The 27,671-nt window shown below is 42.0% G+C and overlaps 1 protein-coding gene across 4 annotated transcripts in view; it reads right to left on the reverse strand.

The window, feature by feature from the left end:
* The window catches only part of Tbce (tubulin folding cofactor E), a 40,352-nt gene extending 24,181 nt beyond the window's left edge, over positions 1 to 16,171 (reverse strand). For 3 of the 4 annotated variants that reach the window (XR_009058177.1, XR_009058178.1, XM_057787008.1), the window contains exons 1-3: positions 16,113 to 16,171; positions 9,521 to 9,651; positions 1,765 to 1,849 (exon numbers count right to left, since the gene is read on the reverse strand). Coding sequence is in view for 2 of the 4 variants with exons in the window: in XM_057787008.1 (XP_057642991.1) it covers positions 1,765 to 1,849; positions 9,521 to 9,620 (185 nt within the window). In the remaining 2 variants the exon portion in view is untranslated. Of the gene's footprint in view, positions 1 to 1,764; positions 1,850 to 9,520; positions 9,652 to 15,840; positions 15,934 to 16,112 lie in introns of those variants that run through there. The other variant, XM_057787010.1, reaches the window with a different exon arrangement.
* Positions 16,172 to 27,671: the final 11,500 nt, after the last annotated feature.

A 27,671-nucleotide genomic window follows, 5' to 3' on the forward strand; every position in this document is an offset into this window, starting at 1 on the left:
AAGAAGAAGAAGAGAAAATGCATTTAAGGTAATGATAGAGAAGAAAAAACTGAAAATCACAAATAGGGTACTGGGAAGACAGTCAGTGGATGTGCTTGCTGGGTAACATGAGGTCATGAGTTCAGGCCCCCAGAATGCACATAAAGACTAGTCACTGTTGACACATACCTGTAATCCCAATGCAGAAACATGAAGATCCATGGGGCTTACAAGCCTGCTAGTCCAGCCAGTTAGTGAACTCTAACTTTAGTGACCCTGCCTCAAAATACAAGGTGGAAAGCAATAGAGGGAGACACCAGATGCTGACCTCTAGTCTCTGTGTGTATGCACATGCATGAACATTTAGGATAAAAATATATTTGTGATTGTTTTTTCTAAGACTGTTCTACTCCTTAGTCCCAACTGCCTTGAACTCATGATCATCTTGTCTCTGCCTCTGTAGTTTCCAGATTACATGCACTTAGCCTAAATTCACATTTCTTACAGCAATGGTAATGAGTTAGTCAAAAGGAGATGTTTATTACTTTTGGTTGCAGGCAGATGAGTAGTGTGGAATTGTGTCAGGAGTCTGCGAAGTAGAGCCTATACCTGTTATAGATCAAACATCTCAATCTTTGGTGAAACATTCCCAGCAGTTTTATCAAGAAACCAAACAGCCCAGTGATAAGAAATACTAGCCAAATGAATTCCCATCAATAATAAATCTCCAGAAGATACACTGATTTTAACAGTGATTTAGACAGAAACCATTGTAATATTGTAAATTTGTCATGATGCTTCGGGAAACACAAATTCTGAACCCATGAGGAAAATGGAGCAGGATTAAGTACCCTCATCCCATTGGCCCCCAGTGCTCAGAACCTCAAAAAACCTCACAACTTGGGACATCTAAAAAAAACTAAAGAAAGGTATAGTGGTCTTTACTCTGAGCACTCAGGAGGCAGAGGCAGATAGATATATCTCTGTGAGTTCATGGCCCACCTGCTCTATAAAGTGTGTTCCAGTCCAAAAAAGAAAGAAACCAAGAGCTAGCCAAGGCATGATGATGTACACCTATCATCCCAGAACTTGAGGGGTAGAGGCAGGAGGATCTCAGTTTAGAACCAGCCTTAGCTATGCAGCAGGTTAGAGGCCAGCCTATACAACACGACAAAAACAAAACTGGGGGCTGGGGTACAAGGTGGCTCAGTGGGAAGCGTACTGCTGTGCAAACATTAGCACTAGTATCACAGCACATAAACCTATAATCCCAATGCTGTAACAGGGGTGCGTGGCAGAGCTAAGAGCTTCATTTGTTTGTCTGCCAGCCAATCTAGCCAGAATGGTGAACTCTAGGTTCAATGAGAGCCACTGTCTCAAGAAAATTTGGCAGGAAGCAAGACAACACTCTTCCTCCTCTGGACTATAGGCAGGGACATGTACCTGTACACACATGATTGTATCCACCTGCCTCTGCCTCCTGAGTGCTGGGATTAAAAACATATACCACCGCCGGGCGGTGGTGGTGCACGCCTTTAATCCCAGCACTCGGGAGGCAGAGGCAGGTGGATCTCTGGGAGTTCGAGGCCAGCCTGGTCTACAAGAGCTAGTTCCAGGACAGGCTCCAAAGCTACAGAGAAACCCTGTCTCGAAAAAAAAAAAAAAAAATACCACCATGCCAGGCTGAAATACCTTTTAAAACTATTTATATCCAACAATATTTCCTTTCCATCCCTATTATTCAATGATTAATTATGACCTTGACAATTCATAAGAAATATTTACCTGCATTTAAAATACATAGTGCCTTCATGGCTCCCATCATGCTTTCCTCTCTCGGGATTGTCCCACTCAACTCCTAACCAGAGTCCTAGAGAAACAAAATGAAAAAAACATGACTGCAAAACATGACAAATGGATACTCTATTCTTCTAGAAGCAAACAAAATTTGTAACAGAAGCTACATCACACACAGGTAGAATAGGGAATGTCTCAAGAATTTCCTGGGAACTTCACTCAAAGAATGCAACAATAGCATGTATGAACCAAAAAGCCAACAAAAACCCCAACACAGAAAACAAGAATGGCTAAACTATACTGGGTATACTAAGCATAAATGAATCTTTTTTGTTTTGTTTTTTGAGACAGGGTTTCTCTGTTTAAACTGTTCTGGCAGTCCTGGAATTCACTCTGTAGACCAGGTTGGCCTCAAACTCACTGAGATGCACCTCCCAAATGCAAAAGACTTGGAGGTACAGTATTTACAGTATTCCCTAATTAAAGGCACGTGCCGCCACTACTTGGTTGCATGGATGAATCCTGAACGCATGATACCAAGTGAAGAAAACACCACAGAGGACTAGATACGGCCTACCCTACATAGAGGGTACAGGGATCTCTCTCTTTAGGATGTTCTCTGGTCACAATCTCTGAGGATTCTATAAACCTGTAACAGAATGTTAGTAAGAGATCCTCAAAAGGCTAGGTGTGGTGGTGCAAGCCTGTAACCTAGCACAGGCAAGAGGAACTATAAGTTCAAGGCCAGTCTGGACTACACAGCTAAATATTGTTTCAAAGAAAAAGATAATAAATCAGGCCAGAGAAATGGCTCAGTGGTTAAAACTACAAGTGGCTCTTGCAGAAGACCCAGGTTCAGTTCTCAGAACCCACAACTGTCTGGAACCCCAGTTCCAGGGGATCTGGCACCCTTTCTGGCTTCTGCAGGCACTGTGGATGTGTGATACACATACATATATGTAGGTAACACACACACAATAAAAATCTTTTAAAAAAAATTCTCCTATATTTAGAAGTTAAGCAATGTTATTTTAAATTACTTTAAGTCAAAAAAGAAATCATAAGGGGCTGGAGAGATGGCTCAGAGGTTAAGAGCACTGGCTGCTTTTCTAAAGGCTCTGAGTTCAATTCCTGCAACCACATGGTGGCTTCACAACCATCCATAATGAGATCTGGTGCCTGCTTCTGGCATGTATGACTGACTATACATGCAGCCAGAACACTGTACACATAATAAATAAACAAATTAATGAGTGAATGAATGAATGATTAAACTCTAAAAGAATCACAAATTAGAGAAATATTTTGAAAAGGATGGACAGAAGTAACTCAGTAGTTAAAGCAGTCAAGTGGGCATGGATTGATAACTATAATTCTAGCCTTGAAGGTGGAAAGAAAGCAACTGGCTAGCAGGACTGGTCATACTGGAGCCCTCTGAATGACAGACTCTGCCTTGATGAGTAAGGTGGAAGAGCCATTAGGGATGAGTCCCTACACCAACCCTGGGCCTTCACATGCCTGGGGCTAATTTCAAAAGTAACAGACTAATTTCTTTGGTGGAGGACAATGCACACGTGGAAGGGCTGTGGCCTCTTCCTCTACAGTTAAGAGGAGCTGCTAAAGTCAGGCATGTGGCGGGTCTTCCAGAGAGGCCCTAAGTAGCCACCATGCATTTTCACCACTGTGAAAGGAAAGCCTGGATTTGTGTTGGAGACCCCAAGATATTGAAAATGCCAGAGCCATAGGAGATAACAGCTCGGGAGAGCTGTAGATAGGGATTAGAGCCAGCAAAAGAGAAGGGGCAGAGCCATTAAGTCTTTTGACAAAAGACTTGGAGGTACAGTATTTACAGTATTCCCTAATTATGTATGACTCCATTCCAATCAGGTGTTTTAGGCAGACAAAGTAACACAGCTTCACAGAGTTAAACAAATGCAACATAAAAGAATGCAACACATCTTTGCATAATTAAACAAATATTCCACAGCATACACAACTGTATCACATCCTAAACTAATATTCCTCAACAAGGTAACACTCAAGAAAGTTGTGCACATACAGACAAGAAGTATATGAAAGCTTGCCAATCTTTCCCCTCAATTCTGCCATGGACTTAAAACTGCTCTTTAAAAAAAAATGAAATCTAGAAGCCAGGCATGTCTAAAGCTTGCCAGACGGTTCTGTGGGTCAAGATGCGTGCCAGTAAGCCTGAGAAGCCTGTGCTGAATCTCTGGGACTTACATGGTAGAAGCAGAGAAGAAGCTCCAGCCAACATGGACAAGGGAGCCCACATGCATGTATATATATATAGACAAAATAAACAAGTTTTAAAAAGAAGCTTATGCATAAAATGAGTCCATATGATCAATCTAGAGTTCATATTATGAGTGGATTGACTTGCTAAGCATGAAAGTCAAACTAAAGGATCCTACTATACGTAAGGCCTTGGATTTCATGCTCAAGGCTAGAGGGGCTAAAGTTGTTTGGTAAGTGGACTATTTAATTGACAAAGAGATCACCAGCAGTGACCTTACCAATAGGCTAGGAGCTACTTCAAGTACACTCTCTGTAACTACAGGGCCATTCTCCTCACAGGGCTAGCTTGGCCACTGGACACTGCAGACATTCAAGTGCCAAGGACCTCTTCCTTTACCCACTCTGCCCAAGGACAAGGATGGATACTGCTAGCATTATCAGTTTCATTGTTGCTTCTGCTCTTTGGCTTCCTTGCACAGACCAAGTCATGAGATAACTCTATTTATTTATTTATTTATTTATTTATTTATTTATTTATTTATTTATTTATTTATTTATTTATTTTGGTTTTTAGAGACAGGGTTTCTCTGTGGTTTTGGAGCCTGACCTGGAACTAGTTCTTGTAGACCAAGCTGGTCTCGAACTCACAGAGATCTGCCTGCCTCTGCCTCCCGAGTGCTGGGATTAAAGGCGTGCGCCACCACCACCCGGCTCTCACTTTATTTTTAAAGACATCTATTATATATTTTAAGTATAGTTAGATGTCTTTAAACCAAGAAACTCAAAGATTCTACCAAGTTCCACTAAGCACTGTCGTTGACCTGAGTCATCTTCAATTATCTCTCCATGTCCCTCCAGAGATGGCGCTTCCTCAGAGACTCCAAATATGACCGACAGCTCAGTCCAAACAGTTTCACTACTCTAATGGTTGGAATTCTGCTATTTCAAGGTTAGCCTAAACAAAACTCAGGTTCTTTGAAGCTATGAAGGAGACTGGTTTCATGTCGAGAAGGCCCAGTGCCTCGGTGCTTTTGTAGTCTGTAACTCGTGAGTGTCTTTAAAAGATCTGCAATAAGCTATGCGGTGGTGGCAGTGGCAGAGTATGCCATTGATCCCAGAACTCAGGAGGCAGAAGCAGGCAGATCTCTGTGAGTTTGAAGTCAGCCTGATCTATTGACAGCCAAGGCTACATAATGAAACCCTGTTTGGAGAAAAATCGAAGGAGAGGAGGGGATGGGATGGGAGAGAAGAGGGATTGGTAAGAGGACCCAGATTTAATTTCCAGCACCCACATGGTGTCCAACAATCCTCTCGAATCATTTCTGCTCTGTGGAAATTTTAAGACTTAACACTTGAGGGGCTGGAGATGGCTCAGCAGTTAAGAACACTGGCTGCTCTTCCAGAGAACTCAGGCTCAATTTCTAGCACCCACATGGCAGTTCACAACTGTCCAGTTCCAGGGGATCTGATACCTTTACACCAATGCACATAAAATGAATTTAAATAAAAATTATTTTTTTAAAAAAGACTCAATACTTGAGCCAAGTGATAGTGGCACAGGCCTTCAATCCCAGCACTTAGGAGGCAGAGGCTGGTGAATCACTGAGTTCAAGGCCAGCCTGGACTAAAGATCAAGGTCCAGGATGGCCAGAGCTACACAGAGAAACCCTATCTCAGAGGAAAAAACAAAAAAACAAAAAACAAACCCAAAAAACAAAAACAAACAAAACAGACTTAATACTTGGTTTCCCGTCTATAAACATGGAATAAACTGACATATATCAAAGTACTTGACACACAGTCACTACTTTTTATTTTTTTTTTATTTTTTTTTTTTAATTTTTTTTTGGTTTTTCGAGACAGGGTTTCTCTGTGGTTTTGGAGCCTATCCTGGAACTAGCTCTTGTAGACCAGGCTGGTCTCGAACTCACAGAGATCCGCCTGCCTCTGCCTCCCAAGTGCTGGGATTAAAGGCGTGCGCCACCACCGCCCGGCCCAGTCACTACTTTTTAAATATCATTTTCTCACAAATAAATCCCAGTCAAGTGCTGGAGAGACAGCTCACTAAGAGCACAGAGCTCTTCTGGAGCACCTGAGTTCAGATCCAAGCACCCGTACCAGAAGGCTTTCAAACGCCAGTAGCTCAAACTCCAGAAGGGCAGGCATCTTCTTCTGGCCTCCACGAGCACCTGTACTCATGTGCATATATCCACCCACACTCAAACACACATACACATAATTAAAAGAAATAAACCATTTTAGTTGGGTGGTGGTAGTACATGCTTTTAATTCCAGCATTAAGGAGGCAAAGGCAGGTGGATCTCTGTGAGTTCAAGACCAGCCTGGTCTACAGAATGAGTTCCAGGACAGCCATGGCTACACAGGTAGGGGGAGCAGGGGCCCAAACTAAACCAAACCAAAAAAAAAAAAAAAACACACACAAAAAGAATTTAGTTTTGTTTTTCTTTTCTTTTTGTTTTTCAAGATAGGGTTTCTCTATGTAACAGCAATGGCTGTCCTAGAAGTCACTCTGCAGACCAAGCTGGCCTCACAGAGATCTGCCTGCCTCTGCCTCCCTGAGCACTGGGATTAAAGGAGTGAGCAACCACTGCCTGGCAAGAAATCTTTTAAAAACAATAAAAGTACCAGTTAAATTAGGGGGAAAATATTCTCCTATACATGTTTAAAGACCTCCATGGTGACTTCCATACTGGCACAGTGACATCTGTATAGTTTAGTGGGTCTCACTTTGGGAAGGAACGGTAGGAATGGAACTCAGGGCCTTATGCATTCTGGGGCAAGTGTTCTGTCACTGAGCTATACCTAAGTACTGAACAGCTTCCTAATGCACAAATTGCTGGGCCCCAGTCTCACAGTGTCAGTCAGTAGATAAAGGAAAGGCCCAGGAATCTGCATTTTAACACGTATTCAAATGATGCTGCTGCAGCTCAGAAGCTATACACTGAAAGCCTCAGATCCAAGTTCATCACTAAACTGCCCTGTATCTACTCAGACTAGTCCCAGATATATATAAAATATTCAGATATTTGTTGATTGAGTGAAGTGTGAGGCAGTTTACTACACTGTTATCATACCAAAGAAAAAATTAGAAATCAATGTTCAAAATGAGGAGCTGGGCACAGTGACAGGCACTTGTACTCCCAGGCACTTCTTAGGCTAAGATAGGAGGATCCCCTGAGTCAAAGAGTTCAAGGCCAGCCTGAATAACATAGCAAGACCCCATCCCACTAAAAATAAAAAAGGAGAAGGGCAAAAATAGAGAAAGATTAAATAAATTACACAGTATACTAAATGGTCAACTATTAAGAAAGTATTAATATTAGTAGAGAGAAGGAAAGAGACAAGCACGTGGAGAAAGGAGGAGCAATACAGATGATGGTGAGGTGGGGCTGATAGATATATCACAGTGAATTCACTATCATATATTACTAGTATAAACTATTAACAAAGGTTGAAGAAGGAAAACCCAGTAAAATAATGTTACAGGCAAACACGGTGGAGCACTCATTTAATCCCAGCACTCAGGAAGCAGAAACAGGCAGATGTCAGGAAGCAGAAACAGGCAGATGTCTGTGAGTGTGACACCAGGGTGGTCTAGATAGCATGTCCCAGGTCAGTCAAGGCTACATTTAAGGAAATTAATAATAACAATGCTACAGAAACATAGTAAGTAAATGAAGAAAGGTAACAAAAAAGTTCTATGTGTATCTGAGCATACTACACTGATGTCTTAGGAATGGAAGGCCTTCAGAAAGAAAGAGCAGTCCCTTCAAAGAGAGTCTCTGCCTGTCTTTGAAGGCTTCTAAGAATAAAAAGGACTGCTGATTTCACCACCATTTCCGAAGGGATCCAGTTTCATACTGGACACATTCTTACTACCTTGGAGACCAGAGGCTTCATCAAAGAAGCTATTGAGTAGCTACAGAAGCTGGGAAGATGAGATCAAAGGACTAGAAGACTCAATGCCGATGTATGCCCATTCTGGTTAATAGCAACTAATACTTCCTTACCATGTTTCTCCCACGAAGAGGGAACAATCTTACTTTAAATCCATTACCAGAAATCTCTTCCTTCACCCATTTATTTGGAGACAGGATCTCACACTGCAGTCCAGGCAGTCCAGGCTGGACTAGAACTCACTTGGTAACCTGCATTGACCTTAAAATTTAGCAATTCTCACCAGGCATGGTGACGCACACCTTTAATCCCAGCACTCAGGAGGCAGAGACAGGTGGATCTCTGGGAGTTCGAGGCTAGCCAGGTCTACAGAGCAAGTTCCAGGACAGGCACCAAAGCTACAGAGAAACCTTGTCTCAAAAACAAACAAACCAAAAAAAAAAAAAAAAAAAAAAAAAAAAACAACCCAAAAAACCCCTCAATTTAGGTGAGTTTTACGAGACTGCAATATTAGATATGTACAATCTACCATCTTGATATAAATGCCATTAATTTACTATTCAATAGCTTATATAATATATATTTATACAATATATATGTATTGTTTCTGTGTAAATCAACAAAAATGAGCAGTACACAAAGTCCTATTTGGCCAGAATGTAATACATTGTCCACAGTTATACAGCATAGGCATATACCTATGCATATATACAAATATAAACAAACATGAGGAGGAAAAGCATTCAAATGTCTTTGGTTGCAAAACATGCTTCATATTCAAGAATATCATCATTCCTACAATTTAAGTACTTGAACAATACAAGGGACAGATTAAGATAAAGATTACTGGTTTGCATGAAAAACAATTGTTTTCAGGTAATAAATTCTTTGAATTATACACACAAATGGGTTTTATGTATATACACACTGTATTAAACGTATGTGTGTATAGATTAATGGTAAAGGAATATAAAAAAATATTTTTGAGCCGAGAATTATGAAAATTCAAGACCGTTGGTTGAAGTTTATTTAGAAAATAGTTCAAAGTTGATTTAGTATAAGAAACACTACATAGGCCGGGCGGTGGTGGCGCACGCCTTTAATCCCAGCACTCGGGAGGCAGAGGCAGGCGGATCTCTGTGAGTTCGAGACCAGCCTGGTCTACAGAGCTAGTTCCAGGACAGGCTCCAAAACCACAGAGAAACCCTGTATCGAAAAACCAAAAAAAAAAAAAAAAAAAAAAACCACTACATAATCAAGTAGTATATAATTAAGAAAGCTGTACATATCAAAAACATATATAATACAATGTTAACCAAATAAAACAATGTGTCTGCAAGTTGGTTGGTACATTTATCAAAACTTGTTTCATTTATTTATTTTTTTATTCTTTTTTGTTTATTGGAGGTAAACTCCAGTTTATAGGAGATAAAGCTCCACGTGCCAGTGACTGTGAGTGCTGGGATTAAAGCCACATGCCCCCACACCCAGTTCATAACTGGTGTGAGAAAGCACCACTGAGAGGTGTCTATAGACCTGACGGAAAGATGTGCATAGTGCTATAGCTTACCTGCCACGGGAGGAACAGCACCACAAAAGCGCACGGTTGCAAATTCCCCATTAACTTCAACTCTTCTACCAATGACGTCTAACGGCACAACGTCACTCATTATAGGACAGCAGGAATCCAAAATACGAGATCTAGGGAGGAAAACATGACAAACTGACAAGAGCTTAATAAGCAAAAATTGTAGCCTACACTGGCCTCAAGAGCTTAAACTTACAGCGAATGCTCCTGCCTCAATTGCTCGTGTGCTGGGATAACAGATGTAAGCCACCACACCCAGCCGAAGTTTCCTTGCAAATTATTTCCCCCTTAGGAATTGAAGAATGGTTTACTATGTAATACAACTGTTACAAACACTTGAAGACCTGAGTTTAGATCCCCAGAAAAAGTCAAGTGTGACAGTGTGAACTATAATTCCAAAGCTGGGAAGAGTAGACGAGAGAATTCTTGAGGCTTGCTGGTTAGCCAGTTTTGACAACTGGTGAGCTCCGTGTTTAGTGATCAACCCTGTCTCAAAAGGAGAGTGATGGAATAAGACAGACACCGAGTAGACTGCTAGCCTCCATGGGCAGGCGCGCGCGCACACACACACACACACACACACACACACACACACAGACACTAAAGAACAATAGCTAGGCTGGAGTTGGTAACAGGCATGCCTAGCATTCACAAAGCAGAGTGGTTTATGCCTTTAATCCTAGCAGTCAGAGGCCAACCTGATATTGATATATATATATGAGACCCTATCTGAGGAAAATGACAAAAAACTGAATAACTCAAATTTTAGGTGTGATAATATTATGGATACTATCCCTTAGTTTGCTTTTTTGTTAAGGCAGGATCAAACTCACTATATAGTTAGGAATAGACTTTAAACTCCTGATTCTCCTGCCTCCACCTGTCAAGTGCTAACATTACAGACATGACACTATGCCCAGCTTATTCTGGAGTCAGGATCTCCCATACAGTATACGCTAGTCTTGAAATCCTGATCCTCCTGCCCCAGCTCCCAACATGCTGAAATTACAAATATATGTTATGCCCAGCTTGGCTATTAACTTCTTTCAAATTTTGATCTTTTGGAAATAAACATTGAAATATTTAGAGTTTCAAAAGCAATGCTTTAATTGCTAGATAATATGATTTGAGACTTAAATTAGTCTCTGGTTTTCAGTATATCACATTTTGTAAAGTTATCCACTGCACTTGAGCATGAATGGGTAGTAGCCAATCTCTCACAACTTGGAGTGATGGACCTGCTTCTTCAAGGGCAGGAACAAGCCCCCACAATGCAGCTGCATGGATTTTAGTGACTACTGAATTATATATATATATATATATATATATATATATATATATATACACACACACACACACACACACACACACACATAGAGATAAGCCAAAAGTAGTTGGAAAATTATTTGAAATGACTAATTTGTGCTCCTTCTGAAATATGTTAAATGTAGCTTTTGAAACAGAAGCCTTGAATTGAAATTTAATACTTGAACATTTTTGTATATATTTCTTTGTATATAATTTTGTGCAGTACCAATGACAAAAATATGGTGTCATAATAAAATCAGGTTTGTTGATCTTTCAGTTATGGGCTCAAAGAATTTATTCATCTTTAGCATGACATTGGGAAGTAGTGGATGAAAATCGGGAAAATGATTCTTGGTGATACAGACTGTGATCTTAGTCGAAAGATTCTGGAAGCAGTAAGCTTGTTCTCCTAAGAATTACACCATTTCCGTGGACTGTTTTCTTAACATCTGCTTTTCCTGCATTCAAGTTGTGGGTTTGGGAGATGAGTTTCTGTTTTGAAATTCCAGTACAGACTGTAGAATGTCATTTAATAAATGGCAGCTTGGGGAATTAGAGCTCTGGACAGTGGCAAGATTAGGATGCCTGATTTTAGAGCTGCTTTGTTAGGGTCCACGTGTTTTAGTAACTGTCTTTTCTAGTTCCATTTCATTGTTTCTTTCCTAGTTTGGGCGACAATGGTTTTTGTCATTTTTTTGTTTTTGTTTTTTGCATCAACTCATAGTCTTGTTTTTACTTGGTAACTGCATGTATTTAGGACTGATCAGGGGCTTTAAATAAATTTTATATTTATGTGTAAGCACATTTTTCTGTAAATGTTTGGGTTTCTCAATTTACAACAGTTGTTTAATTTCATTGTGTAGTAAACAGTATCTTAAAGTGTCCTGTTCACTACTTGTTAATTAAAAATTATGATTAATATAAAAAAAAGCAATGCTTTGGATGTACTAGTAGCAGGCCAGGCAATCCATAGAATGAAATAGGGAGAGTGACCAGAAGATTGTGGATTTTATTAAGTTTAGAATCAACATTTGGGAAAATAACTAGACAGAAATGAAAACTAGGATTCTTGGTTAATTTTAGCCTTGGGTAGATAGTGGTACTCTAAGGCACTGCAACTTCTAAGACAAATGTAAAAGACCCTGTACTACAATGGAATCTTCAGCAACAAAAAGCAAAAGAAGTCATCACAGAGCCCAACACATGGTAAGTAAAAGCAGCTTAGACAATTTGAGGAGACTGAGCAGGTACTAGGAACCAGCCTGAGCAACTCACGCTTTAGGAAACAGGTACACAGATAGGCCAAGGCAGAGCTCTGAGGCAAAGTTCTAGTCCCTGAGTAAGGTGCCAGTAGAACTCCATTTCTAGAATCCCACAAACTGGAGAGTGAGGAGCTATCTTCCCAGAAACTCAGAGTCCTGCCATCAGTCTGGGACTGCTGAACCAAAGGGAATATCCATTTAAAAATTGATAGCTAATATCAAATGTCCTTTTACAATGGTTGTTCCAATATATATAGTCCTATCAGGAATGAACCCTTGTATCCTAAACAATCTTGCCTTCACAAAACATCCACAAACTTTTAGCAGTCTATGTTTTTTGTTTGTTTATGGTGGGATCAAATCCAGGATGTGAGGCATGCTAAGCAAGGGTTCTACCACTGAGTGAAATCTGTAAAACATGTATTTTAACTTATATCCAGGTTTTTTTTTTTCTTTTTTTGGTTTTTTGAGACAGGGTTTCTCTGTGGCTTTGGAGCCTGTCCTGGAACTAGCTCTGTGGACCAGGGTGGTCTCGAACTCACAGAGATCCGCCTGCCTCTGCCTCCCGAGTGCTGGGATTAAAGGCGTGCGCCACCATTGCCCGGCCTTATATCCAGTCATAAAAAAGAATGAGCATCTATTATTGAATTTACTTTTCTCTAGACTTCCATAGCTTGTTCTCCTTTCCTTTTGACTTCCTGTTTTAACTAACTTTCTGTTTATTTTTTTGTGCGGTCTTTCCCACCCCACCTCTCCTCCTAGACAGGGCTTCTCTGTGTGGTTTATATTGCAAATCCCAAGCCATCTATTGTTACATACCAAGAACCCCAATATAACTTCATTAAACAACTGAGAGTGCCTATTAAAATCCAGATACTGTTCTAGGTACTAAGTGCACAAGAGAAAAGTACCTGCCCTCCAGAAACTTCTATTCTTGTGAGAAACATAATAAACCAGACAAGTGGGTAAATCACATGGTACGAATATAGCAATAAACACAAGGCAAGAAACACAGGTGGTGGAGGCACACGCCTTTGATCCCAGCACTCAGGAGGCTGAGGCAGATGGATTTCTGAGTTCGAGGCCAGCCTGGTCTACAGAGTGAGCTCCAGGCCAGGCTTCAAAGCTACAGAGAAACTCTGTGTCAAAAAAATAAATAAAAATAAAATAAAAAAATTAAAAAAAAAACAAACAATAACAATAGCCAACAAAAAAGAAGCACAGCAGCTCAGCTGAAGGTGGAGAAAGCTGGCGAAGGAAGGCAGTATTCCAAAACACAGATGTAGAGGTCAGGGATTGAACTGCATGACCAAACAGAAGACCACACAAACAACAGCAAACCCAAGGATCCTAGAAACTAGGATGTATCTGAGGCCAGATAACTAGCAATCAGGTAGTTATTAAACAACGGATCAGAGATAACGCAGGGCCAGCTCACTTAGAACTCTGGAGGGGTCTTGTCCTAAGACTTGTCTGCAGAGTGAAACAGCAGCGTTTAGTAGATTTTTTTTTCTTTTTTTTTTTTTTTTTTTAAGGAAAGAGATTATCTTACTTTCCTAAAAAGATTCCTCTAGTTTCTGTGATGCGAACTGTGATTAGTAGTTGGAGAGCAGTAATCCTGTGAGATGCTGCAGTTTTTAACAGGCAATGTTCTAAGAAAGGGTTTGAAGATCTGGACTATTTTGACCATCTGAGCATGTGCTATTATGAACGTATGAAAATGCTGAGTCAGAATGACTGCAAAGGTTAGGGTCCAGACAAACGTCTCTGCTGCGCACCGCGCCCCCGTGTCTGCGCTCTGTGCCTGGCACCACCCAGTTCGCGAGCTTCGGGCAAGGGGCTGGAGGTTAAAATACACAAACACAGACAGAGACTGCGACACGGGTCATCCTTGAATTCCCCAAGAATGCCCCCTTTATTGTGTTCAGGGGCAGATTATATAGAGATAGCCACGCCCCTGCCAAACCCACCAGAAACCACTCTCCTGCCATCAGGAACTCCTGAAGGTCTCGTGCTCAGAGCAGCTGTAGGCACTCAGATCAGGGGAAAACAAGAAATTCAAGATCTGGGGTTTCACTGTTCCCAACACGTCTCAGCCCACAATTACTGTAAATACAATAAACCTGCAAGTCACAAGGCAAAGTCCTAGCAGACCTACAAGCCTGTAATGTCACCTGCTCTGGAGCCTGAGGTAGAAGAATCAAACACTCAAGGCCAACACAGACAAGACCCTACCAGGACTGGGGGTAGCTCAGGGGTAGAATACTAGTCTAGTGTAACGGAGGCCCCAGAACAGAAAAAAAAAATTTTTAAAAATTAAAAAGAAGAAGAAAATGAAGAGGAGGAGGAGAGGGGGTGCAGCAGTCCTAGCACCAGGCTGCTTTCTATGGTCTCCTTTTCCAGAAGCAAGCAACCAAAGCCAGAGCAGGTTTCTCCTTCAACATCAAAAGCTGACTTCCAAAGAAACGAATTCTTTTGCATTATGCACCAATTATGAACAAATAAAAAAGTTTTCTTCATGCAGTAACAACAACAAAACACCACATTCTCAGTGATGCACTGAAAATGGATCTCATTTCTAGATGAGATGAACGGAGACAGGAAATCCTACAGCATCCAATAAATACGGAGGAAATGGCCTGCCGTGACTGCCTCCTGGGACTTGAGGGCCACTGTGAAGAACATTCTTCTCATCAGGGCAAATTTTTATCAGTAATCTAACTTTCTAAATATTTTTATAGACCCCAATAAAATGTTTTATAAAACTGTTGGCACTGAGGTGTGATGGCCCATATCTTTAATCCCAGGACCCTGGAGGCAGCGACAGGAGGATCTCTGTGAAGTCCAGGTCAACCTGGTCCTACACACTGAGCTTCAAGACAGATCCTGTCTCAAAAAACCAAACCAAAACAAACAAAATTTCCAGGTAGTATACTGTGTTTACAATAGCACCCCTAACAGTCGCACACAGAAATTTAAAACTAAGAAGACATAAAAAGAGAGTAGGCCAGTGGGCTTGGCTAAGGGTCACACCAGGTGACAGCAGCGTCTCCCTTTATCTGCTCTGTCTTCAGCATCTGTAAACCCTTCTGCTTCAAAACGCCTTTTTCTTTGAGGATGGCTACACCACAAGCTAATTTCGATTCAACAATTCACATCAGAGTCCCCAGACGGTAGCAAAGTCTTTGTAAACATTTTATACCCAGGGTGTGGCAGCTCACGCATGTAATCTCGGCACTCGGGAGGCTGAGGCTGGGCGTTTGCCACGAGTTGAAAGTCATCCTGGACTAAAATATGAGCTTCACATCCAGCAACGAACCCTAGTTTTAAAAATTCGTTAATTCATTCATTGCGAGCATGGTGGCTCGTCCATGTAATCCCAGAAACAGGGAGGCTAAAAGCACGAGGGCCTGACGCTAGTTCGAAGCCAGCCTCAGATACGTAGTAGACCCAAAACAGCCTCTGGCTACAGAATGAGACCGGCTCTCAAAAAAAAAAAGGGGGGGGTGGGTGGGAGGGGAGGATGGCGCACGCCTTTAATCCCAGCACTCGGGAGGCAGAGGCAGGCGGATCTCTGTGAGTTCGAGGCCAGCCTGGTCTACAGAGCGAGTTCTAGAACAGGAACCAAAGCTACAGAGAAACCGTCGGGGGGGGGGGGGGGGGATGAATCTGAATACGGCCCACTGCCTCGCACCCCCCCCGGCAAAACCCGCAGCCCTCCCCCCCCAGTACCGTCAATAACAGAAGTCACTCTCCTCAACAGTGGCAGCTAGTCAGGGCGTCGGGTGCCTGGCGGCATCACCTCAGCCCAGCACCCAGAAGACGGTGACAGAGCGAGGGGCGCTTGGCGCAGGCGCACTAGCCTTCCGCCGGCTCGGCCCAGAACGCGGTCCCGCCGACCCGAGAGAAGGCTCGGAGCGGAAGGAATGCTGAGCCACCTTAGGGTGAAACGGCGGCCCCGTTGGCAACTCGCCCCCTCAGCTCCACGACCTGAAAAAGCTCACCTGCTCTCAGTCCGTGGGTCTGCACCGCGAGCCCCTCCCGGTGCCTCGGCCACGAAGTTTCCGGCTCTGGGCGGAAGCGCTTAGAGACCGGAAGTCCCAAATCCGCAGAGGAAGTGATGGCGGGAAACCAGTTTTAACTCGCCCAAACTCCAACTTTATCCTGGTGAAGTGCTGTTCAGGTGGACGAAACCCCGGACAAAAGGACCAACATAATTTCCCGTACTGTAGCTGATCCAGGACAGCCAAAACGAGTGCTAAAAGTTCATAGCTGGGCGTGGTGGCTCACGCCTACTACAATCAACACTCGGAAGATGAGGCAGGAGAGTTGAGGCCAATTCTGGATGGGGGTAGCCTTAGCTGCATAACAAGATCCAGTCTAAAATACAAAAATGTTTCCTGATTCGAGGGAGTCTGCCACAGTAGGGAGTTCATGTGGACAAAAGTGTAGTGTTGGTCCCTCCAGAACTGGAAGGAAAAGGTTAAGCAGCTAAGGCATGAGGCAGAATCAAGAGTAGATGCAATGTTTTAAACTGAAAAGTCACCACTGTAAACAGTTCCTATGAATCGGGTTTTTTTTAAGATGTTAAAAGCCAATAACTAAGCCGGGCGGTGGTGGCGCACGCCTTTAATCCCAGCACTAGGGAGGCAGAGGCAGGTGGATCTCTGTGAGTTCAAGGCCAGCCTGGTCTACAAAGGGAGTTCCAGGACAGGCTCCAAAGCTACAGAGAAACCCTGCCTCGAAAAACCAAAAAAAAAAAAAAAAAAAAAAAAAAGCCAATAACTATTTCATTGAAAACCAAATAAGATGCTATGTACATAATCATGGCCTCTCACAGAATTAAGCTCAGTATACCTGGGCTGGGCAGGAGCTGAGTGGAAGAGGATGTCCTCTTTTCTAATTGGTGCTGCCTTTTGAGCTATCGCTATCGTAATCAGCAATTGCAACTCCGCGGCTACCAACTCTTCCAAAGCTACAAAGGGAATTTACCGAAATCTCCTTCCTTCTAAAGAACTCAAGATTTCAAAGGATGGCGTAGAATCCTGCTTCCCAGAGAAGCTAAATAGCAAGCAGCTCATCTAGCTCAAAGCCTCACATCTCCCAAGAAGTTCTTGTCCGCCCCTCCTTGAAAACCCTTCTCCTTACAAAGAAAAATCCTGTCTCTTAAAAAAAAAAAAAAAAAAAAAAAAATCCCTTCTCTGCCTGGCTTCTCCCTACAACTTCCTGTCAGCTAGTTGCTGACTCAGCCTCCTGACTGCAGGTAAATTTTATTCAGTCAAACACATCTTTGCAGCATTAAGCAAATGTTCCAGAGCATAAACAAAAGTAATACACCTGAAAATAATATTCTATAACAGAAGAGCTCTGGCTTTGCAGGATCTAAATCAAATCAGTTTGATCAATAACACTAAAAAAAAACAAAAAAAATAAATAAACAAATAAATAAAAATAATGAAAGAAAGCTGTAACCAACCAAAGGAGAACGATGTAACTTTCTGGCAGATGGCATGCATGACAAACCTATTTTATTGCTCAGCATCAAGAAATATCCTGTAGTGAATCTGCTGTAACTGATTCACTAAATATAAAACGAGCTTTCCTGAAGCTTTCCTGTTTGAAACCCTTTCAGTAGGACTGGAACATGCCACTCTTGTCTCAATTCTTCAATAGAAATACAGACCTTCAGATAAGAGGGATAACACTCCACTAAGGTGGTGGTGCCGTTTGTCCTGAGACAAGGGCTCATGTATCTTAGGCTGGTTTTAAAGTCATATAGTCAAGATTGGCTTTGAACTCTGGAATATCTTGCCTCTATCTCCCAAGTGCTAAAATCACAAGCTTGCACCATGTTTATTTTTATCTCCACATTTATTTTAACTTCATACTTTTCAAGGAATTGTGATACAAAACATCTGCTCAAAAAGAGATAAAGAGATTATTCTGAGCCAAATATAAGTGACTTTGTCCCAGAAACATTGAGTTTACCCTGAATGACATGTTACCATGGAAGAAATCTCTTCAATCACTTGAATTTTTAGTCTCTCTCTCACACACACATACAGTCATACATAAGAACGCTTTCAAAATGAATTGGGAACACAGAGTAGCAGATTACAGCAAAAATGGGTCAATCATTTCAGTTTCAGAAGTCCTGTGATTTTAGCTTTAGGGATGGTAGAAGCTAGTGGTCTGCTAAGATTAACAATGCATTCCAAAAGACTGACCTAACCGTCACCAAGATGTTAAATCAAATTGGCATCAAACTCATGATAATCTCTCTGCTTCCACCTCCCAAGTGATAGAATTACAGCCGTGAGCCACCACACCCAACCAAAATTGGATTTTTAGTTACCATTTGCAAATGTTTCTTAAAATTGTGCACATTTAAGTATATTATACTTCTCAACTGAACATGAACAAATATTGGCTGTTTGACACCACAAAAGGGTACCACAAAGATCTACTACTGAAAAAATAGGATAAATTTAGAGGAATTTTAGATAGCCTTACAAGGGGTTGGGCAGCATTGAAAATTTGCACAACTCTTCATCTTTCTTCCCTTTGGCTTCTCCCATAGAAGGGTGTACCAAGGGTAGCTACAAGAGATTATAAGCCCCTTCTAGGCATTCATTTATGATAAGGTTGATTCCTCATAATATTTTGTCCCAAAGGAGATTGTTTGGTATTTGGCTCATGTCTGTTTTGTTTATTGTTATCTCAATGGGGTAACTGGTGTTATTCACACTGTCTTTTGAAGATTTCCCCCAAAGTTTCTCTGGTACTTGTGAAAGGAGGCTCTCCATCTCTCCCTGTAGAGTTCTTCTTGCCTGTTTTATAGGAATAGAAAGATGATTGGAGGTTTTCCATATGTCATGTTCAAGATCATTGCTCTTGTAAAAGAAGGAAGCCTGGTGTGCTCCCAAAAGTCATGTCCCAATAAATGAATGGGGTGCTGTACACCTTCAGAAAGTATAATATCCCAAACTTTTAAGAATATATGTAGGCTTGGGAGAGAAAAGGAAAAGGGTAGAGAAAGTCCTTAAAAAAATCAAGTAAAAAAAGTATAACAAGCCATGTAAAGATGGAAAATACACGGAGAGTCTGGATTATGTATATTATTGTGTTGTTTTTAGATTTTTTTTGACTGTTAATGAGCAAATAACTGCTGAGAGACCTTCAATTATGAAAACTGCTATATTAAACCAATGCATGTTTTAAAAATATCTTGACTTCAAAATTTAAGTCAAAATATATGTTACTTTTTTTTGTTTTTTGTTTTTTGAGACAGGGTTTCTCTGTGGTTTTGGAGCCTGTCCTGGAACTAGCTCTTGTAGACCAGGCTGGTCTCGAACTCACAGAGATCCGCCTACCTCTGCCTCCCAAGTGCTGGGATTAAAGGCGTGCGCCACCACCGCCGGCCATATGTTACTTTTGGAAGGAGGTTCTGCTTTTATTTCCAAAAGAAATGAGAGGCTGTGGATTCATTCTGAGTTAAGAAAAATCAGGTTTGATGGAGGACACCCCGCCCCCCCCCCCCCGAAAAATCTCCCATGGGAGTAGATGACCTAGATAATCCAACATCTCAGAGTGCCTCTGTTGCAGTTTCCTCTGGGGTATACATCCAGAACAGTTTCAAGGTTGATGGCTGAGATGATCGAGCCTCACAGAATACTCCAGTCAGGACTTGACCATAATCCTGAATTTTCTAAGGGTCCTTCAAAGATTACCAGTGGCCTCAATCAGCAAGTAGTAGTCTAGAGGACTACTCCCACATTCCCAAAAGTAAATTAGGAATGTCTGTCATCGTTTAGGGGGTTAGTTACAAGTTGTTATGGATAATGGTCAGGAAAAAAGACAAAGAAGTTAAATTCAAAGACCTCCTTCTAAAGGAAAAATGGGGAAAGAATACATAAATGATAGGATAAAGGGTTGATTACGGAATCTATTATAATCCAAAATCAACTATTAATCTTACATATTTTATATTGTTGGACTAGAAGTCCAAACATCAGGGAGGAGTTTCTCCAGACATCACTCACACAACCACAATTGATGCAAAAGCAAGAGGATTTTTATTCTGTCATGACAGGGTCCTTCAGGTTCGGGATATGAAGGACATCTGATAGCTGTTACAGCCCATCTTAAAGAAAAAAGCCACAGATACGGGGGGAGGGGGGGAACCCGAGGGTTGTTTTCCAGCTAATTGGATTGGCTTATTTAAAGGGTTACTAGCAGTGATTGGTCTGTGCCAGGGCAGGAGAATAGCTGCATGATCTGGTGTGGTCCATCCTGACCATGTTCCGGTGACTGAATCAATACACCAGGAACCGAGTCAACATCTGTGGATTGTCATTGCCTCAATTTCCAGAATGGAGTTATGTTTGAAGATTATTCACAAGGACACAGGAGGATGAGCAGTCCAGCATGTGTGTGTGGCGACTGTCCCGTTTCCAAATGCTAAGAGGCTTCAGAAAATGTGGTGGCGCAAATGAATGCAGACAGATTATATAGATATATACAGCTTTAATAAGGAAATAAACTTACAGGACCACAGGTTCCCGCAGTGTACCGGAAAAGCGGAGCAAAAGAAAAAGGGCTGCTGGGCTCACGCCCGGCAGATTTATCCGTAAACATTAGCCCGAGGCGAACACGCCCCCAATGGGTGGGGCTATGTCCCTACAAGAAAATGTCTTTAGAGCTGAGAGGCCTCAGAAATGCATTTAGAGTCTTTCAGTATTTGTATGGATTTCGGCTTATTGATACAAATTTAAAGTTAATTTTGAAACTATATGTATATTTCTACTTTTGTTTAGGGTATTATGTGTTTTTTTTTTTTTTTTTTTTTTTTTTTTTGGTTTTTTGAGACAGGGTTTCTCTGTGGTTTTGGAGCCTGTCCTGGAACTAGCTCTTGTAGACCAGGCTGGTCTCGAACTCACAAAGATCCTCCTGCCTCTGCCTCCCAAGTGCTGGGATTAAAGGCATGCGCCCGGTTTAGGGTATTATGTTTATGCAAGTCATTTAAAATATATAATTAAGAAATACAGATTAATAGTCATCCTTAATAGTCAAACATATAGTCATGTTAGGTATTTGTTTGTTTGTTTTATGTTGTTGTTTTTTTTTTTTTCGTAGCTTTGGTACCTGTCCTAGAACAAGATTGCCTTTATTACAAACTTCTTCAAAGGAGTTTGTTTTCTTAATGGCAAAAGCTAGTGATATGGGCAAAGAAACTGTTCTTGCCTCAATTGCTGACTGTTACTATCCAAAATGGACCAATAGGATGCAAGAAAGGTGACTGCTGAACTTTTCCAAGACAGATAGGACAGTCCTTCAAAATTTCCTGCCTCACAGGAAAGTCTGTCAGACATGCTAGGCCTGTAGGCCAGAATTGGATGCCCCAATGTTGCAGAGGATCTTTGGGTGACTGTACAGGCAGTTTGAGGTCCCTGACATTAGGTAACATTTTACCCTTCTGGGGTCTTTGGTAGAGTTGAAGACTAGTTATAGTTTTCCTTTTTCTTTTCTCTTCTTCTTCTTTTTTCAAGACAGGGTTTCTCTGTGTATCTTTGGCTGTTCTGGAACTCACTTTGCAGACCAGGCTGGCCTTGAATGTACAGAAATTCGCCTGCCTCTGCCACCTGAGTACTAGGATTAAAGGTGTGTGCCACCACATCTGGCCAAGTTATAGTTTTCTTTAGTTATGATAAAAGATAAATTAGATACAAAACTTTGGACTCAAAGATAGACAGTATTTTTTCTAATTTTGTCAAAACAAATAGACTGGATATTGTAACTATAATTCTTGATAGCTGTTTTGTTGTAAATAATCTTACTATGTTCAAGTTAAAGCCTTCCTTTTTATTTAACAAAAAGTGGGAATGCTGTGGACAAATCCTTTTGTACATTGTAAAGATTTCTCACTCAAATTGGTTTAAAAAAGCGCTGAAGCGCTGATTGGCTAGTTCCAGGACAGGCTCCAAAACTACAGAGAAACCATGTCTTGAAAAACCAAAACAAACAAACAAACAGAAAAAAAAAACAAAAAAACTCTGATTGACCAGTAGACAGGCAGGAAGTATAGGTAGGGTAGACCGAAATAAAGATGATGGGAAGGAAAAAGGCGGAGTCAGGAGTTGCCAGCAGACTAAGAGGCAGCAAGAGATGAACGTGCAATGCTAATAAAGGTACTGCCACATGACAGGGCACAAATAAGGAATATGGGTTAACTTAAAATGTAAGAGCTAGCTAGTAATATGCCTGAGCTATCATTCAAGCATTTATAACTAATATAAGTCTCTGTGTGGTAATTTGTAAAGTGGTTGACAGGTACTTGTGAACAGGTGGGTAGGAGAGAAATGTCCATTTCCACGGTGGTTTTTTTTTTTTTTGGTTTTTTGAGACAGGGTTTCTCTGTGGTTTTGGAGCCTGTCCTGGAACTAGCTCTTGTAGACCAGGCTGGTCTCGAACTCACAGAGATCCGCCTGTCTCTGCCTCCCGAGTGCTGGGATTAAAGGCGTGCGCCACCACCGCCCGGCTCCAAGGTGGTTTGAATGTAATTGGCCCCCATAATCTCATAGGGAGTGGCACTATTAGGACTGAACTTCTGAAATGGTAAGTGAGCCAACCCAATGAAATACTTTGTAAGAGTTGCCATGGTCTTGGTGTCTCTTCATAGTAATAAAAAATTCTAAGAGATGGATTTAAGGGAAGGGCAAGGAGGAAAAAAATTAAAGTCAGCTGAATCCAGTTCATCTTCTTATCTGGGAGCTTAGCTATTTTTGCTGTGAATTCATAATTTTGAGAACAAGATCTGCTTCCTTTTTCTAACAATTTTTTGAAGACAGTTTCACCAGAATACAGCCCAGTTGTCAGGGTGCTTTCCAAAGCTACATAGGGCCTTTGGTTTCATTCCCAGCACTGCATAAGATGGCATGGTGGCACACACCTCTAACCCCAACACCGGGAGATGGGGTACTAGAACACGCTCAATATAAAAATATATTTAGTTTGAGGCCATCCTGGACTGTGTGTGTGTGTGTGTGTGTTTGTGAGAGAGAGAGAGAGAGAGAGAGAGAGAGAGAGAGAGAGAGAGAGAGAGAGAGAGAGAGAGAGAGAGAGAAGAGAAGAGAAGAGAAGAGAAGAGAAGAGAAGAGAAGAGGAGGGGAGGAAAGGGAAGAAGAGAAGGGAAGGGAAAAAAGGAGGAGGAGGAAATGGAATGGGGGAAATCACACAAAAAAGAAAGGGAAGAGGCAAAGGAGGGAAAAATGAGAACAGAGGGCTGACAGAAATTAGATACAAGTAGGGCAGTGGTGGCACACGCCTTTCATCCCAGCACTGAGGAGGCAGAGGCAGGCGGATCTCTGTGAGTTTGAGGCCAGCCTGGTCTACAGCATGATTCCAGGAGAGGCCCCAAAGCTACAAAGAAACCCTATCTGGAAAAACAAACAAACAAACAAAAATCAGATACAATGTATACATTTTCGATTATTGAACATCTTTTATTTTTCGATTTTAGTAAGGTGTCCAGCAAGTGCCTTTAATTGCTCTTCTCCATCCCACATCTTTGCTCTTGCAGAAGCTCCAAGTTCGATTCTGAGCCATCTGTATCTCTACCTCCTGGGGGTTGGACACTCTCTTCTGACCTGATGGCACTTGCACTCAGATGTGCACATTCTGTCTTCCTGTCTCTGTCTCTCTCACACACACATATGCACATAAGTAAAAATAAAAATGTAGAAGTATTAGAAACCAACTCAGCATAAATCAAAGGATCATTAAGCAAAACAAAGAGAGCTGAAGAAAGGGCTCATCAATATCCAGCCAAAGAAGCCACAGAGATAGTGGACAAGAAGTACTCATGGCTCCTGGTGACTCCTCTGGGGAAGGTGAAGCTCCATATTGTTTGTCAAAACTGGTGATACAAAACAAGCTCTTAAAAGCCGGGCGGTGGAGTTCGAGACCAGCCTGGTCTACAAGAGCTAGTTCCAGGACAGGCTCCAAAAACCACAGAGAAACCCTGTCTCGAAAAACCAAAAAAAAAAAAAAAAAAAAAAAAAAAAAAAAAGCCGGGCGGTGGTGGCGCACACCTTTAATCCCAGCACTCGGGAGGAAGAGGCAGGCGGATCTCTGTGAGTTTGAGGCCAGCCTGGTCTACAAGAGCTACTTCCAGGACAGGCTCCAAAGCCACAGAAAAACCAAGTGAATTATGAACAGCCATAGTCTGAGAACATGGGTTCAGGTTACCCTGACTTATGCCCTAGGTAGGTCACAACAGAGCAGGGTGAATCATTTATAGATTTCAAATGCTATCTTTGTTTTCTGTCTGTTTGAGACAGGATATTTCTATGTGGTCCTGCTTGTCCTGAACTTACTACATAGAGTAGGCTGGCCATGAACTCTTAGAGATCCTCCTGCCTCTGGGATTAAACACATGCACCACCATGTCAAGCTCTTCTTAGTTTTTTTTTTTTTTTTTTTTTTTTTTTTTTTTTTTTTTTTTTTTTTTTTGAGACAGGGTTTCTTTGTGTAACAGTCCTGCCTGTCCTGGAACTCACTTTGTAGACCAGGCTGGCCTCAAATCACTAAGAACCGCCAGCCTCTGCCTCCCAAGTGCTGAGATTAAAGGCATGCACCATAACCACCTGGCCTGAACATACATTTTTAAAATTGGGATTCTCCTGGTTCCACTAGCAATGTGTCCTACTTTAAAGATTACTCTGTGTGCATGTGTGTGTATGTGTACGTGTATGCATGTATGTACACAGAAGCCTGTGAACCATAGCATGTGTGGAGGTCAGAAAATACCTTTTGGGCATTGTTTCAACACATGTGGCTTGGGGATCTCAGGTTGCTTTGTTTGCAGCAAGCACCTTTACCTGCAGAGCCATCTCACTCACTCACTGGACCTGCACCCCATCTCTTCCTTTTTGTTTCCTTGTTTTAACACTTCCCCATCTCTACAGCTTCCCCTTTCTCTCCATCCTTTCAAAATCACGTGCTCAACCATCACCAGTGACTTCAAATCACTAAGGTGATGATTCAGCGTTCACAGCCTGCTTTCTCCATGTCAGACTCGTCAGGATAAGTTTGTTTAAAATAATGTTTAAAACATGGGGGGCTCACTTAAAAAAAATCAAATATTTACAGTACAATCCATTTTGAATCCCATCATTCATTCATTTAGTCAATATTTAGTGAGTGCTGGCTTAGCACCAGGCTATTTTTAGGTCATGGAGACCTAGCAGTGAAAAAGAAATACAGTCCCGGAGAAATTTGTTCTTCATGGTATAAGAAAAAAAATAAAAAGACCATAAACCAAACCTAGCTTGGGGAGGAGGTTGAAGATCCAGCTCAGTGGGTAACATGCTCAGTACAGAGTTCTTATGCCTAGTACCCATGGAAAAGCTAGGTGTGCTGTTTGTCTCTACATCTCTAGAACTGGGGAGGGAGGGTCCGGTGGACCCCAGAGCTTGCTGACCAGCAAGTCTAGGAAATCAGTGTGCTCTGGGTCAGTGAGAGACCCTGCCTCAGAAATAAGGTGGGGGGGGGCTCGAGACATGGCGTAGCAGTCAAAATCACGTGGTGCTCTTGCAGGGCACCCAGATGGGAGCTGCCAACACCCACATGGAGCTCACCACCATCATCCATAACTCCAATTCCAGGCGATTGATCTGACCTCTCTGCTAAAATTCACAGGTACCATGCATGCATGTGGTGCACACACATACATGCAGGCAAAACACCTACACATAAATGAATATAAAAATACAGTAAGATATAAAGGCTAAGGCTGTAACTCAGGAACAGTGCTAACTTTGCATGTGTAAGTCCTACCTGGAATGCACTGTTGAACTTACAGGGCACTAGCCTGGACCAACCCTAACGCTATGTATGTTATAAGGTAGCACCTGAAACCCAAAGCTTCCTTTTCCTGCTGCTGTGACCTACCAGGTGTCTCTAACAATGTACCTAGTAAATGCTCCGGTTCCTGACTTTCTTTTGTTCTGTGACTATAAAAGTTTAAGAAACTGGGCAGGTGAGATGGCTCAGCAGATAAGGTTACTTGCTACCAACCCTGATTTCAATCCCAAGAACCCACATGGTAGAAGGCAAGAACTGACCTCAACACGTTAGCTGTGTCCTGGCCTTCACATGCATGCTACTACAACTCATACACACTAGATAAAATAAATTTAATAAAAAACGATTTTGGCCGGGTGGTGGTGGCGCACGCCTTTAATCCCAGCACTCGGGAGGCAGAGGTAGGCGGATCTCTGTGAGTTCGAGACCAGCCTGGTCTACAAGAGCTAGTTCCAGGACAGACTCCAAAACCACAGAGAAACCCTGTCTCGAAAAAAAAAAAAAAAAAAAACCCGATTTTTTTTAAGTTTATGAAATCTCTTTCCCAGAAACATGCCATCCAAGGTAATCTGATTTTGTGTTGCCGGGGCATGGACACTCACATTTGGCTCAGAATAGGCTACTTCTATTCCCTTTGGACCAAGATTTTTGTTTTGCATCAGAACAGGGAAAAATAAAAATAAGAGAGCAGGGGGCTGGCTTATTTGGGAAAGTGCCTGCCACACAAGCAAGAGGACCTGAATTCAGATCCCAGGACCCATGTAAACACAGAGTGTGTTGACACACACCTGCAGCCCCAGTGCTGGGGAGGTGGAGAAAGGTAGCTCCCCAGAGCCCACTGGCTATGCAGCCTAGTCAAATTAATAAGCTCCAGAGTCGGTGACAGACCCTGCCCGGGTCAAAAACTAAACTTGGGGCTGACTAGACGGCACAGAGTGTCCCAGCGTTTGCTGTGTACACCTGATGACTTAAGTTTGACCCTTGGTGGAAGGGATCAAAACTTCCAAAAGTTCTCCTCTAATCTCCATATATGTTTTGTTCATTCAGACACCTGCACCCCCACACATTCTAATGACAAATTCATTAGAAAGAGTAAAGAATGATCAAGGTGGAAGCCAGAAGTAGCTGAATCTGTGAGTTTGAGGTCAGTGTAGTCTATGTAGAGTTCCAGGCCAGTCAGAGCTGCATAGAGAGACCTTGTCTAAAAAAATAAAGTAAAAAGGAATAAAAGTAATCAAAGAAGTCACTTGACATTGACCTCTGATCTTCATATGTCCACATACACTTGTGCATATGTACCTGTACACACATGTGCACTTACTTGCCTGACATCATATGGTGAGGGGAACGGAACCCAGGTTCTCCGCAAGAGCAACCAGTATTCTTAACTGCCGAGCCACCTGTCCAGCCCTTAGTAACACTTCTTCTTCCTTCTTCTTCCTCCTCCTTCTTCTTCTCCTTCTCCTCTTCTTCTCTCCTCCCCCCTCTCCTCCTTTTTTTTTTTTTTTTTTTTTCGAGACAGGGTTTCTCTATGGTTTTGGAGCCTGTCCTGGAACTAGCTCTTGTAGACCAGGCTGGTCTCGAACTCACAGAGATCCGCCTGCCTCTGCCTCCCGAGTGCTGGGATTAAAGGCGTGTGCCACCACCGCCCAGCTCCTTCTTTTTTTTTGTGGTTTTTCAAGACAGGGTTTCTTTTCTTT

The sequence above is a fragment of the Chionomys nivalis genome, chromosome 13, assembly GCF_950005125.1.
Source record: "Chionomys nivalis chromosome 13, mChiNiv1.1, whole genome shotgun sequence".
NCBI lineage: Eukaryota > Metazoa > Chordata > Mammalia > Rodentia > Cricetidae > Chionomys > Chionomys nivalis.